The following is a 17416-nucleotide window of genomic DNA, read 5'->3' as shown; positions in this document are numbered from 1 at the left end:
TGAAGATGTGAGCAATTCACAGTTAAGCCCAAATACTCATGACGATAGTCATAATTGCCATGAGGGACTCAATCTTCAAAAGACGAGCAATGGACTGAGTTCTGAGTTATCCAGGGACTCGTTGTTCACTTGAGTGCTGAATGTTGTGCACAATTAAAAGAAAGCTTCTATCTCTTCAAAGTAAACATGCTATAACATGCAAAAACATTGACTGTAGAGTATATCTTTCCTGCAGCATCTAAAAATATAGTATACTAATATAAATAAATACAAGTTAAAATGTTCTTTATATCATCTTGCATGCTGAATTGGACTGCTCAGTGGTGACATGAATTCTTGATTTCAAACCTTGAAGAACATCACCAACTAAATATAAAATGGCAAACTATTTTGCACTAGATTGATCAGTGTCTCATACAGACTTTAAAAGGGGCTCAAACATCTCCATGTGATCACCAGGTCTATCACTGCACATTTGACACTCATCATTAATTAGCCTGCCTGGATTGTAAGTGTTGCTGTGTCACACATTAGAAGAAGACCCACAGACATCAGCCCTCCCCTGTCACATGTGCCCACACATCTCCCTGTCTCTCCAGCTCTGATCAGCCTCGAGCTAAGTAAAGACCACGTGACAGAGCGCGGGCTATCGCGAGGCTGTTAATTACATCATTAATCCAGTAACCCCAAAGGCCGTACGCATTGGCCGGCCCTAAATAGATTGATGCAGTGAGGGAAAATATGAAAGCAGGCTTCTTTTATTGTTCATATCTGTGAAAGAAATGGAACATGGCACCTCTACCAAAGCTGTTACCTTCATATTAAAATGCTGTCTTCTAAACTCAGTGTCATGTACGTGTGTTAATGCTCTCAAACCTTTAATTAACACAGATTAATGTGGCCATGGCCACTAGCAGAAACCGTTTTTGTGGGCTGATGTTCAATGACAGCTCAGCACACAGCCGGACCAGTGTGGGCACACCTGCCAGTCAATATGTTATTTACTCTGCTGCATTTTCCAAGGGAGGTCGAGCATGAGAGGGCATTATGTGTAGCTAAAATGGCTCATTTTGGCAGCTAATTATAGGAGAGGTGTCTGATGCAGCGCCAGGACGCCTGTTTCCCATCCTCTTCTCTGTAGCCATGACTCAGTCCACCTGTGTTTGCTGATGTCCTGCTGCAGTAGATTAAATTTACTTTAGTGTCAAAGTCGTGCTCTGTCTAATAAAGGCTGTTCAATCTTCAGGATGCTGATTTTGGGACAATTTTGCAGTTTAATATACAATAGAAGGGTAAGATGGGGAAGACTTATTTACTTTTTCGTAATGTAACATAATTTAAAAAAATTCTAGCATGTACTGGATGATCAGTCAGTGTGTTATCAAAGGAAATAAATAGAAACAGAAACACCCCCAACCCCAGGTAAACTTTTAAAGAATAAATGACTTTTATTGTAATTATTGTTAATGTATAATGTATTCATGTAAAACACTGAATCAACTATTCTATTTAAAATTGTGTTTTGACAATTTTGTTAAATATCTGAATAATAGACAAAGCTGAATCCCGGTAACAGGGATTCAGCTGAAAGAAAGATTTTACTATGACTTATATACTGGTATTTGAAGTACATATTTTATTGCTCGTATTTTTAATAGAACAACACTATGGATTCAAATTAAATTATTTCTCAATTTTCTGGCCCTACTATGGCCATTCTGTTGATATTCAGATGAAACTACAAAATTAAGAACCATGTATCCATTTATTAAATGTGTTGAGATGACATTGTTTATGCACAAAATTTTGGATCAGTAAGATTTTATGTTTTTTTTTAAATAGTATCTTATGCTCAATAAGGATGCATTTATTTGACAGAAAATACAGTAAAACCAGTAATATCATAAAATATTACTATAATTTAAAATAACGTTTGTGCTGTATAATTTTTATCTATTTTTTTGGAAACTGATACTTTTTTCCCTATTTTAATAAAAAGGCAAAAGTAAAAAAAAAAAAATAAAAAAATAAAGACCCCAGACTTTTGAACGGTTGTGTATATTGTTATAAAAACGTTTTTATTTTTTTATTTAATGCTGTTCTTTTTAACTCTTTATTAATCTAAAATATGCATTTTCGATCAAATAAACGCATCCTTGATAAGAGACTTCTTTAAAAACATTAAAAATCTTACTGATCCTACACATTTGAAAGGTAGCATATGATCATGATTGGAAATAAATAAGACAGGCATCTTACCCCGTCTTACTCTACACACCTAATTACATGTCTCTCTTGAATACTTGATTATTATTGTTCAGATGTGGTTTATAATGACACTAAATTCTACTTAGCCCCCAAACTCATACACTCTCTTTTTACCTTTTTTTCCCCTCACATAATAAAGCAATTCAGTAACTTTAATAATTAATGTCTGTGTATTTATTTAGTGAGTAGTTTTATAATAAGCAGAATAATATATAGCAAAGCCATTTGGATTATATTGCAAAAAATCAGGATGATGATCACTTGAGAACAATAAGTTTAATAGAAAATGAAGCTCTAGACGTGAATTCGGTCTCAGATGTAATGAGTTTGATCACAGCTCTTTTCCGTGGTTGAGTAAACTAGTTAATAATCGTGTCCTCTCCTAATAGATTGCTGATCCAGGCCGGTATCGACATCAACAGGCAGACCAAAGCGGGCACTGCCCTGCACGAGGCGGCACTGTGTGGGAAGACCGATGTGGTGCGCCTCCTGCTGGATGTAAGTAGACAGAGAAACTGCTATTGATCCCTGAGGCGACGCAAATAAAAACAAAACAATAATTTATAAGTCAGAAAAAGCACCAACATTTCATTAGCTGACAGACTGATCAACCCATACTGTCTGTGATAAGTATTAAGAGCATAACTTACTGTTATAGCCTACTTAGGTGTACATGTATGTCGTAACATTGCTAGCAAACAGTTTATGCCCAGTTAGATTCAGGCTAGCAGTTTCAATGATATAGTGGTTTCCCTCAGATTCGGCTGTTAGGTGGAATTATTTTAATTAGTGAATTGGTTGGAAGTGGCCAGACAGAGCTGGTCTGTTTTCTCATGCAACCTGTTATATAAATAAGAAATAAAAAGATCAAGCATTTATGTTTCATATCTCCCATGTTAGCCATAGGGATCCCAGACATGATCAAATATTGCTTTAACTTTCACCATACAGAGTGGCATCAATGCAACAGTGAGAAACACATACAGCCAGACAGCGCTGGACATCGTCTACCAGTTCACTGCCACACAGGCCAGCCGAGAGATCAAGCAGATGCTGCGAGGTAAGAAAAGGGGTAAATATATATCACTTATTTATACGTGTTTGTGTCTATATATTTATATATGTTCATATGTGATGTGTAGTAGCTTATGCCATTTATATCTGTTTATCTCAATGCAGATGCCTCAGCAGCCTTGCAGGTCAGGGCACTGAAGGACTACTGTAACAATTACGACCTGACTAGCCTTAATATAAAGGCTGGAGATGTTATCACGGTAATATTCATGAGACATGCTCTAAAATTAATTATGAATATCTGAAGCTAGTTTGATGTCTGTTTGTTTAACTCTCATGCATTATTAAAATTCAAACTGTGGTAAATATGTAGATGTTAAAAATTCACATTGAATGTCTCCAAAAATCCAAATGAATCCTTTGAAATAATCGTAGGTAGTTCAGTGTACTTTCAGAACTTGTCAACAGAGGGTGCTGTTGACTGTGTTTCCCCCCAGACTTTCACAAATAATTTAGATAATTACGTTCAGCACCTTACTGTATGATCTCTTCTTGCTCTGTAATATGATATTTCAGACTGGTCTAATTTCAAAGCTTCACTTCAAGTTCAGAAGTTTTCAAGGGCTCAAGACAAAGGTCAGAAGTCAGAAAAGTCACAAAATTGCTCCAAATGCCTATGAATTATTTTTACACACATTTAAAATGGACATTTTTAAAATGATTATTATTTATGGGCATTTATGTTCATTTGTTTATTTTATTCGAAGCCTGTTTAGTTAAGTATGTGTTTATTTTTCAAATGCCAAAAAAAGTGAAAGTCAATTCCAGGAAATAATAAATACTATTGAATAAATAATAGATAAGATAATAATAAGAGATGTTTGTTGAGCAGCAAATCAGCATATTATAATAATTTCTGTAGGTTCGTGTGACACTGAAGACTGGAGTAACGAAGCTGAAAATTCAACTTTGCATCACAGGAAAAAATGACATTTAAAAAAATTAGGGAGGAAAAATCTCATCTCGGTTGTGAAAAATAAATTTTTCCACAATACTGTTTTAACTATTTTTGACAGACCAAATCTGAGGGAAACCACCGTATCATTTAAGTTTGAGCAAACCCAAACCTAAACTTTTGAATGTATCATCTACGATAAAAAAGAAACATACACATGACATTTGAAATTTCTGCTTTACATTCTACATCTACATACATACCAACACAAGAATTCAAATGCAGTTAACTCTGAAGATCAAGCTCCTGATTTTAAGTTTGCACTTTATTTTGGCATTACAAAGTATTCAAGGTGATGTAGATTGAATAAAGATTCAAGATCATTACTCATATAGGTTCTGGAGCAGCATTCAGATGGGAGGTGGAAGGGCTGCATCCATGATAACCGCACAGGAAATGACAGAGTGGGCTACTTCCCCTCCAGCTTGGTGGAAGTGATCAGTAAGAGGCCTGGGACTGCAGGTAAGAGAGGACAACAGGCGGGTCAGTGCTGCCTCTCACTGAGACCTCACGCACTCACAGATGCACGAGTAATGCTGATAAACTCACATGACCCTGATTCTGTTTACAGCCAGCTGTTCATGCTGCTCATGTGCACTGGATTGAGAGCCAGACAGGGCCATCTGCTTTAAAGCACAAAAAAAAACCCAGGGCAAATGTGGAGCAGCTTTAGCTCTTTTCTGATCTCCTATTGTTCAGTTCTTACAGCATTTTATGCAGTCTGAAAGGAATCTGCTGATAATAGTGCCTCAAATAGTAGCTAGGTCTCCATCCAAACACAGACAGAACAGCAGAACTCATTGGAGCGCTCCCTCTGCTGGTCAACTCGAATTTAATAAACAATTGTACGTAATGGTGGGCATCTAGATCTTCTTAGTTCACACTGGCCAATAAGTACCTCTTTATCCATGCTAGAGAACCTGATTTTTAGGCTGATAGTATTAGAGAAGAGAAGAGAAGAGAAGAGAAGAGAAGAGAAGAGAAGAGAAGAGAAGAGAAGACCCGTTAAACCTGACCTTAAAGATGTTTTCGCTTATCACTCATAGGAAGAACCTTTGGGCATCAGAAGACTTTTCTCTTTCCATCCAGAGGGTTTATGTCCGATCCATGGCCTTGTTTGGGAATGAGAGCAGGGGACTAATCTTATGTGTTCATTGTGTCTCATGCTTCACTAAGTATCCACGTCTGTGTCTACATTTGCTGCTCGGTCTCTTCCACACATTCCATGTTTTTTGGCCCCGCTTTTTGTGCTTTAGAGTATTTTCAGGTCCTTTTTTTCATAGTCCCTTATTTACTGAAATACTGAAGTTGCTGCAACTGATGTCATTTCTGTTATATTTATGTAATTAGTGAAAGGAGCATCTCATCTCCTCTGTGGTCACAGTGAACATAAATGGTCAAATTGCACACTCGCACGGCCACCCACACACAGACTTACTGAAAAGAGTCGTGCATACTGCATACTAAACCTCTCATTTGAGAAGATCACTCTGATCCTCCTCAGGCACTTTCATTTCCCTCAAAGCACCAGCTCATTTCCAATTCATTCACCTACCTTGCATTTCCACACATCGCTTCTATTTCAAATAGATATATTTATGTCTATTTTAAGTGTACGCACAGATAAAATTTGAAAGATGATATAGTTACATGCATTTCACCCCATTCACACTGAATAGCTCAAAATATAAAGCAAGAGTTTTTTCTTCTTTTGATTTGTCTCTCATGGTTTTGCATTCCGTGATCTTTGCGTTGAGTTAATTTCCTTCCCCTCTCTTATGTGTAATTGTTTTGTTTGTTGTGGTGGTGGTGGTTGCTGTGTTGTTGTATCTAGGTTCATGGAGTACAGTCACTTGTACCCAACAGTATCAAAAGATACAGCTCTGTGCGCCGGTGTGCGGCCCCGTGTCGCCCGCCGTTGCCATGGTGAATGGGGACTCGTATCATGAGATTCATATCCTGCCGCCGCCTCCACCTCCGCCACCACATTCCCATCTGCCACTTTTCACTTCCTTTGGCTATAACAGGTCCCCAAACACCTCAGGAGAGCCGCACAGTGGACAAGGTACAGATCCCCTAATCTGTCTCCACTGTATTATTCTTAATATCATTTATAATAATTATTCACAAAGCTTTAAGGAATGTTAAATTACAGTAGTTCTCATTTGAATAGTCCGACCACGAACAATAACCAATTAGCTCCAATAATTCCTTAAAGTTTTCTGAATTAATACATAATTTTTCCTGGAATTTTCCTTATTTACATTTGAGTTTAATTTTATTTTCTGACATTATTTTGGTTGTTGATTTTTTTTTTTTTTTAGAGGCCAAGAATGACCAAGATTTGGCTAGTAAGTTCTTTTAACCAGCACAAAAGAGGTTCACGGCCTCTCTTTGTTGAAGCTGTTATCTCTCCTCTTTTACTCCTAAATCTCCCTGAACTTGGTGCTACATTTTCCCTCTCTGTGATGACCACACCTGGGATTCGCTCCACTGCCCCCTTCACTCGTTCTCTCTTTTACACGTGACGGGTGCACAGCCATCCTCTCACCTCTCCATACCTGCACAACATCAGTCTGTGTGTGTGCCGTCGATCAACATCTGTCTGTTTCATCTCTCCCTTGTCTCAACTGAACTGATCTGTCCATTCATATACTAACTCTGATCCTTTCAGCGATTGTGTATCAAACCAAACTTTGATAATGGTATGGAGCATGTTGATATTCTTATGAACTCTGGGTCATTGTAAATTGGAATATGTTTGTGTCTGTTTAAGTTGTAGGTGATCAGTAATCATCAGGCTCATGTGGAATCAGTGCTCTTTCAGCTTTCAGCTACCAGTGAAAGTTTGGTACTTTCAGTTCCCTTTAACACCATGTTTAAATCCATTATGAAAAATTACTCTGATTCTTCCCTTTAAAAGGGTGAAACAAATCTGCACATTCTGTCTGGGCCTGGTAATTTTGAAACAAACCCTAAAGGGATAGTTCACCCCAAAATGAAGTTCGGCATCATTATTCACCCTCACGTAGTTTCAAACCTAAATTACTTTCTTTTCTTCGAAACACATAAAAGAAGATTCTGTTAAATGGTGTGTTTTGGTCCATACAATGAATTAGTGGTGTCCAAATAATCTATGGTGCATGACTTTCATTGGATGGACATAAACATAAAAAAGTCTATTGGGTTGACAAAAAACGAGGTGAAACGATGAAGTTGACATTTTTAGGTGAACTTTCCCTTTAACAATATTTTTAAAAAAGCCTGGTGAGACTTTTCTTTGATTAGAGACAACTAATGTAAGATGTTATTGTATTTATTTGCATATGATCACATTATTGTACATTTGTGGTTTGATGTCTTTAGAATCCTAATGAACTATGCTCTTGTAATGCACTGCTACACCTTTTGTTTTTAGACCTATTTCCATATATAATCATGTATATATTATATATGTCATACCTATGTGTATGTGTAAATCAAGGCATATATATATGTATATACACACATATACAGTACATGTTTCATGTACCTCTGTATATAACTGTTCATTTATATTTGTGTTAGATATACAGTATATATATATATGCGTGCTTGCCTTATGTGTGTGTTTGAAAGGGAGAGAAGGCTTGCAGTCAACCAGACTGCTAAAGCGACATGGTTTAGACATAGTTTAGCCGTCCTCTTGCCTGACCTGTCCAGAAAACCTCTGATCCCAGGCAGGTGGCCAAGCCAGGGCACAGTTAATGATGGTTTCTGTGTTAAAGGTTCTCGCGGCTCAGAGTCCAGTCCACATGGCTCACCCACCCCAGCCGGCGGCAGCAGCGAGGAGATCTGGGTTCTGCGCAAGCCTGTGGCAGGTAACAGTAGGGCTGCCCCCTCTTCCTCCTCCTCCTCCTTCACTTCTTCTTCTCTCGTAATTCCCCTTGCCTTGCCACGCTCCCGGTGCAGCTGCTGTACGCCTGACCTCAGAGACCTCCTCACCTGCAGGCGTGTAGGCGCATTGAAAGGCTCTCATTCGCTCTGTTAGAGCAGCATCCGTTAAGTCGTTTCCTTTGAGAACACACGTACAGATAATCCATCAAACTGCATTTTCAGTGAGGGCAGCATGGGCCTGAGTGTGTTTGTATTAGTGACTTTGCTAGCATGTCATGTGTCAGTCAGTCACCTTGTCTTTGGTCACCATTGTCATGTTAGTCTCTGTCATTCCGTGTGTCAGATCAGTGCATTGCAGAGGGGAAGTTCATAATGGTGCGACTGGAGGGATTCGGGGAGGTGTGGTCCGACTGGGCTGACTGTGTTTGTGTGTGTGTGTGTTTGCTGGGGGCTTGTTGTTCCAGGTGGAGACCGCAGCAGTGTGGGCAGTTCAGGCAGCGTGGCCAGTGCCCGATCCTCTGGTAGTGGACAGAGCGCAGGCAGCGGCAGTATCCTTCATGCACAGGCAGAGGGTGCCAAGGTAAGCTATTTGACGTACAAAGTGACTCAACTCCAATTGTTGTTTGAGAAGATGCCTGAAAGAACTTACTTATATATTGCTGGTTTAAATGGTTTAAATAGTGCCTCATATCTAGTAAAACTGGCAATAGAACAATCTCCAAGAACTGAGAAAAACGGGTCAGATTGTGCTAATGTGAACAAACACATCAGTCAAGGGTGTGTTTTCAAAAAGCATTGTTAGCTATTAGCTAACTATGGTTGTAAGTTCCATTGAGCTCTATTGGTAATGGTGGAACTTTTGACCAAAGTTGCTTTTGGGAAACGTACCCCAGTTCATTTGTGTTTTGGAATTGACCCTTGACTGACAGGCAAGGGTCCTTGAGTGAGACCTTGACTGACAGGCGATCTGACTATCTTGAATCTGGCATCTTGAGGTGCTACAGTGATCTATCATGAGACATTAAAGAGCAACAAAATGGTATTTATTGTTTGAATTTCTTTAGAGATCTTGTTTAATTCCAGAAGTAACCTGCTTTGTCTTGTCTGTCGGCGTGTTGTCAGTTTTCTCTTTGCTCTGTGATGTATTTTGCTGATTGAAAACATGGTGTGTGGCGTAAGAGCAGCTTTGCTTCTCGGACACAGCAACAGTGACTAATGAAGATTGGTTTGCAAAGGGTCAGTTGAACCAACCCAGCCAATGACTTAGATCAATGGTTCTCAACTCCAGTCCTGGGGACCCACTGCTTTGCACATTTAGTATGTCTTCCTAGTTTAACACCCCTAATTCAGATAATCAGCTTGTTAGGTGAGCGCTCCATGAACTCAACTGAGTGCATCAGATGAAAGGGTTGAGAACCACTGTCCTAAATAATCATAAATAATGAGCTCAAACAAGCTAGAAAACATTAGAAGCTGGTCTCCCAGCCCCTAATTTCCGAGCAGAACAGTATGGTACAGTACGATTTGGGATGGTACACTCTAAACTGGCTTGCATTTCCACCATAAACAGTACCCTTACTTGATAAGAGTGGTGTATGCCAGAAAGTAGCGATCACCGCCATTCTTGCACAAAGAAGAAAACGTAAAGTGGTCTTTTTGTACGTGTTCAGAAATATCCATCTTATTTTAAGAGTAGACTCGGCCATTTGTTAATTTTATGTGTCTGGCTTCCGGTCTCATCCGCATCCAATTATTTTTAGCTGTACAAAATAATACATCGATATGCTGCTTGTTGTATTAAAGCAGCATGTATTATCAATGTATTACAATGTATTATCGTAATTATCAAGAAATTGGTTTGTAGTGCAGTTTTACTGTTTACTGCAGGTTGTTATTTTTGTTCCCTATATGCTTAAGCCCTGTATGTTCACACAAAGAATGATAATTATAAAGATATGACTCTTAAAATCATTCTCAATAATAAAAAATAGCAGAGTCCACAACACAGTTATGATGATAAATAGGCTCTAGATGGTTTACAAGGTCAGCCTTGACCCTACAAGTTCTCAGTCTAACTAAACCCACTTGGACCAACTAACCACTATAAATGACCAGCATAAACCAGCTAGAACCTATGTAAAACCAACAATATCAAATGTTACTCTCAACCAGATTGATCAAGATGGTCTGCCAGGTTGACCTCAAACCAGCTTTACCCTGATTGCGATAAGCTTCAACGTTTTACACTTACTCATTCTTGCAAACCTTTATTCTTCAAAGCTGAACACGAGGGAGGTGAACTTGAAGTCCAACTGGCATAGATATGCATTGATATTTTCATGTTATTTCTTGATCTGATGAGCTTTGTTCATTCTGTAGCTTCTGGCAACGGTTTTGTCCCAGTCTGCCAAAGCTAAAGAACACCTGCTGGAGCAGACCAAGTCTTTGGAGCACCCCTCTCACATGGCCAGCAACAAGGGTTAGTGGGAATTTCAAACAACTCTTTTGAGAAGAATCACACGAGAATCTCTTGTCACAAAGTCTCTCCATCCAAAATGTTTTATCAGTTTTTTCACAAATTGGCTGCTTTTTCTGTGCCAGATGGTTGCACTGATAGCTGTGGGTGTAAGCATCGCAAAGATCTGATTGGCTAAGAGGAGTAGTTGGTCAGGGATTGGTTTGTGCCAAAGCACTGCTCCAATGTGTATGAATGATCTCATGGTTCTTCTAGGACCCTCCTCACGCAGTCAGAGTTTGTCAAGCTGTCCACTTCACGAGCAGCCGTATGGGGAGGCGGTGTCCCAGAGGAAAGGGGAGGTGCTGCCCGAGGGGAAGGTAAGGAGACTCCTACTCCCGCTCGAATCACACTGTCCCCTTACCTTTCCCTCAGACAAGCAAACACTTGCTCACGCACACATACGCATGCTTGCACTGGCATCTGCGCATCCAGGATGCTTTCCCAGCACTTTCTCTCACAGCTGGCATCATCGGTATTACGTGCTCTCGGTTGTCGTCAGGACACGGTGAGTTGGCTTCTCCACAGGCTTCCTTGCACGCTGTCCTCAGCTTCAGGTTTCTGTCAGCCGCTCTGTCTTATACTACTGTCTAATATTGACCGATTCCTTTCACTCTGATCTTTTCTGATCATTCATTTCATTTTCTTTGCTACATTTTGAAGTCCATTCCAATTGTTTTTGCCTTATTTGCAGTAATCGTCACCCTTTGATTTCTTTTCAGAGAGTACCCAACAATGTAGACTTTGATTTGAATGTGGAGTGTATTTTAGAGGGGATATGGTAATGGCACATATTCAAGGTTTAGACCGTCCACAGTGAGACTTGTGAGTGTAGAGGATATGAGACTATAACGCTGATATTTTCGAGAAAGGTGTATCAACACAATATTAATATCACACTGTCTAGGTGTTATTATCCTTTATCCCATGAATGAGCTTGTATGTTGCAAACTGGTAATGCATATTTGACACTCGCCACTTTTGATTTAATTTTTATAATTAGCTGAAATCAGAAATGACAGCGTTTAGAGTCATATAACAGAGAAATTTGGCCGCCATATCTTTCTCAGCGGGACTTTGGAGCTGCTGAGTAGAGCTGCTCCATGCTGGACCAACAGGACTGAGGGCCATCTGTTCAAAACAGCCCTATTTTCTTTGCTGCCCACGTCCGTTTTTGCCTCTCCTACACAGAATTACAGCACATCCTCCTACTTTCAGGGAAATGGCATTCCAAAGCAGACACTCCTTTTATTTTTACTGAACCATTTGGTTCATAAGAGCCCTTATTTGCTAAAGCTTTGGCTTTTGATGCCAGAGCAGATACCTGGACCAAGAGCAATAATTTTAATTCCAGTATAATACCAAACAGAAGTAGGGGCAAGTTTTAATTATTTATGAACTAATAAAGTTTAGTGGAGTTGAGACATTGGTCACTGGGACTAATGTTTTCAGTTTGTTGGCCTGGGGTCTGGTCCATTTTCCGCCACAGGACCCAAACAGTGATAGACTGCCACCTATCTTCTTTTCTAGAGCTCAGAGGCTGTTATCGAATGGCTGAGTGAATTTCAGCTGCAGGTCTACGCTCCAAACTTCATCAGCGCTGGCTATGACATTCCTGCCATTAGCCGAATGACCCCAGAGGTAAGATTTGTCCCCCCCACCCCCTTAAGCCACCCTGAACTGTTCACATCACTCCCCTCTACCCTAAATGTTACACTAACAGACCCACTCAAAGCACAGAAAAGAAGCGAATCAACCAACAAATTATCCTCAAATTCCCAAATAAAATTGCTGACAGTGTGTCTGAAGCACACAGGTTTTATCAGAGTTCGAATTTTGTCCATAGCAAGTAGGAAAATCTCACCCAGAAAATCCCCCCAGACAGTGCCACTGTATTGGTTTGTCAAATATGTTTGTCTTTTCCTACTATTTTATGCTGGTATTTTGATGAATTACATAACTTCACAAGCATATGTTGTGATTTATGTACATGTTGTTGTGAGCTACTGTATGTATTTTTGTATATATGATTAAAAGGCAATTTAAACATCTCATAAACATATATTTTGTAGTAGTATTATTAATGGTCATTTCATTAATATTATGGAGTGTAAATCTGTTACTAAGTCAAAATCATTACAAAACCTGAAATTAATCTTTGAGCAATTGGAATTCCTGAAAGCAAGCTCATCTACACTCACTTAATTACATTAAACCACTGACTCCACAGGATTTATATGTGTCATTGCTGAAAGCAAAATTAACAGGGGGGTTCTGTTCAAACACTGAGGACATGATCAATTAGGATATGTTTATATAAATATGTTTAGGGGTACTCTGAAAAGGCTTTCACTTGTTCCAGGTATTGTTTAATTTTTATTTTCCATTTCCTTTTTTTATTTTTATTTTGCATCTGCTTCTATCATTCTGGCACCTTTTGGCAATCAGAGTGTTTGATGTGTCTGATTTTAAGTGTTTGATCTTTTATGTGTATATGTAATTTTGCATATAATGTTTTTGTGTAAATGTTCATATGCACGGAATATATGGCACTTGGTTTAGTGTGTTTGTAAATTTTAGGGTGCTGAAATGTGATTGGCTTGTTTAGGGGCTCCTATATATTTTTTCAGGATTTAACAGCTATTGGAGTAACCAAACCAGGACATCGAAAGAAGATAACCTCAGAGATCAATAAGATCACTGTTAATGAGTGGCTGCCTGACCAAAAACCAGTGAGTTTAACACACAATCACACACACACATTGAAACATCCAGATGTTTATTTTTATAATTTGTAATTTAATCTACAGGCGAGTCTTGGAGAGTGGTTAGCTATGATTGGGTTGAGTCAGTATCACCAAGTCTTAGTCAAAAATGGATACGAGAACATTGACTTTATCACTGACATCACGTGGGAGGACCTTCAGGAAATTGGCATTACAAAACTTGGTAAGATACTCACACACACGCAAACTTCTGTTCTTTCCACACTGCTTGACCATAGTGGTTTACTCTTTCTCTATCCAAATTTACCTAGGACACCAGAAGAAGCTTATGCTTGCAGTGAAGAAGCTGGCAGAGATCCAGAAGGCCTCTGACGGTCGCAACACATTGCGTAAAAAGTCCCCAGTTACTCAGGAGGTGATGGCTATTGAGAGCCCATCCCACGACAGCGGAGAGTGTATGTCCCCTAAAATGACCACGTTCCAGGACAGTGAACTGAGCGGGGAGTTACAGGCTGCTCTGACACGCCCTGCAGATGTGCAGAATGGCGCAGAAATGAGAACAAACAGCAACTTGGGAGCACAACACAGAGCCCGCAGTCTGCATGAGAGCAGTATGAACAAGAGCCGAGACACAGAAGAGCCTAGTGGGCCACCCAAAAAGGAGGCACGTACTATGCGCCAGAGCAGCCAGGGGGGCCAGAGAAGTGTCTCATCGACACAGCCGAAACCGAATCAGTCTTATCCCCAAGGTAAAGGACCGCCCTATACTCCACCACAAACGCCCACCAAAGCAAAGCCTCCCACTTCACAGACGGAGAGCAACCCACCAAGTAAACAAAAACCTAGCTCTCAGCTGCATCAGCAGACTGAAAAGCCCATGACACCTCGTGCTCACCCCCAATCCCCCACTCAAAGGTCCCATCCACACCCAGCATCCCAGCCTGTGGAAACTAAGGAGGCTGCACCTCAAGGACCTGCTGTCTCAGTTCCACTCCTGTGCCTGCCTCCAGAAGGCGACGAAGTTTGCGATGAATATGGTCTGCCTAAGAAACGTGCCCACAGCCTGAATCGCAATGCTGTGTCTGATGGTGAACAGGAGCGAGACGAGCTAAATGTGCCAGATTCAGGAGGAAAGTATGCCACAGTACAGAACCGGGTGGGTCGCAGTAACTCAATGAAAGGGCAAGCAGACAAAAATGTCAACAGAAGCCAGTCCTTTGCACTCAGACAGAAAAAGAAGGGTCCTCCTCCACCTCCCCCCAAACGCTGTAGTTCAGCCATCTCAAGCTCCAGTAGTAATCTGACAGAATTGCCCAAGGAGACAAGTAGTGGACATCTTCTGGTCCCCTACCAACCACAAAGACGTGCAAGTGACCTGGGTGGCACTGTAGACACGGGCAGTGCCGGTAGTGTAAGGAGCATTGCAGCCATGTTGGAAATGTCCTCCATTGGTGGGGGTCCCAAGGGTCTCGCTTTACAGAAGTCTGCAGGTCACTATCTGCAGGTAAGGTGGTTGTCATTGTGTCTTTGAGATGATGCTTAGTGTTTAGCATAGAAAGTATTTAGGCAATTTCTAGTTCAGTAAAACAAGATTGTTTCTCTTCAGGTGGGTACTACAGGAGGAAAGCAGCGTGATGCCATTGGTCTGGATGGAGAAGTAGTGAACCGTCGCAGGACAATTAGTGGGCCGGTCACTGAGTTAGTAGCAGCTGCTAAGCGAGGACCACAGCCAGAGCCACTCCAGGATAGACAACGCAATGAAACCCAGCCAAGCTCTAGTGGGAGCTCAGCAGAGAACCTTCCATTTGCTGAGGATGGAAACCTCACTATCAAACAAAGACCTAGACAGGGCAAAGATGAGACTGAGGAGGGACTAGAAATGGCATACTTTTTCCCCCAGGAGGACCCTTCACGTGTCAATGCCACAGCCTCGCTGAAAAGGACGGTCCAGAGCCCCAGGCAGCAACCAAATGGCACAAAGTTCCTACTCACAGAGTCAAATACAGTTAAGCGCCGCCCCAAGAACAAAGAGAAAGATACAGAAGAACTCCAGGATGGGCAGATGCCTGTACCATATGAGAATGGAACTGGCACCATCAAAAGGCGCCCTGTGTCAGAGGTGACTGTTTCGGAGCAGCCCAGGCCACAGGAGCATCCTGAGAACTCGCCTCGTCGGGACAGTGCAGACCTGGAAGGCCATGTTACTGAGAGTGCCCTGCGAAAGTCCGTCAAACCTCCGGTGTCCCCCAAACCTGTTCTGGCCCAGCACATGAAGAAACAAGGACCACCGGCTGCCATCATCAAGAAAGCCCCATTTCCTGGACCAACTGGGGCACCTGGCAGCCCAGGTACTACACAGTGCGGCCCTTTCTCTTGCCCTGTCTTTACACAATTATGTGAGTATCCAGTAAAACCCTGTAGCATTTAGACCTTGTTGCATCAAAAGTCGCTCAGTCTCTTTTCCCATCTCTCTCCCTATCTCTTTTTTCTTCTATTTCCAGTTGAAGGAAAGAAAGTACCTCCTCCAATTTCCCCGAAACCTACACCTCCTCCCACAGCTCCCAAACCATCCAAAAATGTTCTACAGTCTTTAAATGTGACACCTAATCCCACTCCCACACCCTCTCCAGCCAAGCAGACTGTCACCAGAATGTCCAGCACAGCTTCTGCCCAGAACAACCACCCTGTCAAGGCTACAACCCCACCAGCTTTGAGTGCGAAGACCCCACACACACCCCAATCTCCTCACACTCCCCAGACACCTCAAACACCCCAAACCCCACAGACACCCCAAACTCCCCAGACATCAGGTCCCCCAACCCCCACCCCTACACCACCACCTGTGAAGCCCCCTCGCTCCTCAATCAGTGGGGTGTCCATGGACAGTTCAGCTGGATCAGCGTTTGTCACAGGGGTAGTGACAGCAGATGCAGTGCACCAGAAGATAGAGGAGACCAGTGCCTCACTGGCTGCAGCCCTGCAGGCAGTTGAAGAGAAGATCAAGGAGGATGGGCAAAAAGAGTAAGTGAAACATGCAAAAAAAAAAAAAAAACAGTGACATTGATGTAGGAATGTTAACATTTAATTTCAAGTAGTTTCTTTTTTTCCAGTCTTAAGTCCTTCAAATCAAGTCGGCAATTTTGAGGCTGCATCTGTGGTTATTTAGAAGCAAAGACTTCATAGTAGGAATGTCCTGAGTTGATCTCAAAGATGATTGGGCCGATTAAGCATTTTTTAACTGATCATTATCTGTTATGCTGAGCCCGATCCTTATTTTATGTCAACTGTCATGCCAGTTTTGTGCAGTAGGTGGCGATGTGCACCTTTTGGTAGGTTTGCCAACCTCAATTAAAATAAAAAGAAGATGCCCAAATGTGCGTGTGAATTGCGAGAAAACAATGAGGTCTTGTCCAATCAAGTGATAGGAAGTCGACCGGAAGTTGAAGTCGGCCGGGTGCCGCCATGTTGTAGCAGAACTTGCGTTAGCATCCCATTGACCTCCCATTCATTTTGCCGTCACTTTGACAGCGAATAACTTTACATCTGAGGCGTTTAAAGACTCCATTTGTCCATTATTTATTTCTAAAGATACACAAAAATGTATAAAGGGCTCCATTACCTTCTGTGTTACATTATGGCCCTGTAGAAACAGTTTTTGTAAAAATAGGCTAACGATTGCATCACTACCACTCGTCTCTCTGTCGCATTACCGTACAGACAGGAGGAGAGGCTCGCAGGCAATTAACTTAATATGGCGTACTGGCGTTACATTTTAAAATACTATACAAAATAATTAATCAGAAAACTTACTCCTGCTCACTCACGCCAAAGAACTCCCCGCTCAAGCTCGCCGTCTCTGCAAGATTAATGATGGCAGTTTGCACGCACAGCCACTTAGAAGATTTACATCTGTCAGACAGGTTGCTGACGTCGTCAAGCTTCGTTTGAGTCTGCGCGTCAGAAACGGAAGTACTAAAAATAGCTAAAAACGGGCTTCACTTG

General features: G+C 41.3%; 1 protein-coding gene across 3 annotated transcripts in view; it reads left to right on the top strand.

Moving 5' to 3' along the window:
• LOC113047338 (caskin-1-like) overlaps nt 1–17416 on the top strand; it is a 36022-nt gene that overhangs the window by 17268 nt on the left and 1338 nt on the right. Inside the window, exons 6-21 of one of the 3 annotated variants that reach the window (XM_026208688.1) lie at nt 2658–2766; nt 3220–3328; nt 3448–3542; nt 4633–4759; nt 6132–6362; nt 6622–6648; nt 8065–8157; nt 8638–8753; nt 10553–10652; nt 10905–11008; nt 12219–12329; nt 13319–13420; nt 13499–13637; nt 13726–14918; nt 15021–15810; nt 15916–16435. In XM_026208688.1, coding sequence (XP_026064473.1) covers nt 2658–2766; nt 3220–3328; nt 3448–3542; nt 4633–4759; nt 6132–6362; nt 6622–6648; nt 8065–8157; nt 8638–8753; nt 10553–10652; nt 10905–11008; nt 12219–12329; nt 13319–13420; nt 13499–13637; nt 13726–14918; nt 15021–15810; nt 15916–16435 — 3966 coding nt within the window. The remainder of the gene's footprint in view (nt 1–2657; nt 2767–3219; nt 3329–3447; nt 3543–4632; nt 4760–6131; nt 6363–6621; nt 6649–8064; nt 8158–8637; nt 8754–10552; nt 10653–10904; nt 11009–12218; nt 12330–13318; nt 13421–13498; nt 13638–13725; nt 14919–15020; nt 15811–15915; nt 16436–17416) is intronic. The other 2 variants (XM_026208691.1, XM_026208690.1) reach the window with 2 other exon arrangements.

Source organism: Carassius auratus, chromosome 28, assembly GCF_003368295.1.
Source record: "Carassius auratus strain Wakin chromosome 28, ASM336829v1, whole genome shotgun sequence".
NCBI lineage: Eukaryota > Metazoa > Chordata > Actinopteri > Cypriniformes > Cyprinidae > Carassius > Carassius auratus.
This window is presented reverse-complemented; position numbering and strand designations above follow the sequence as displayed.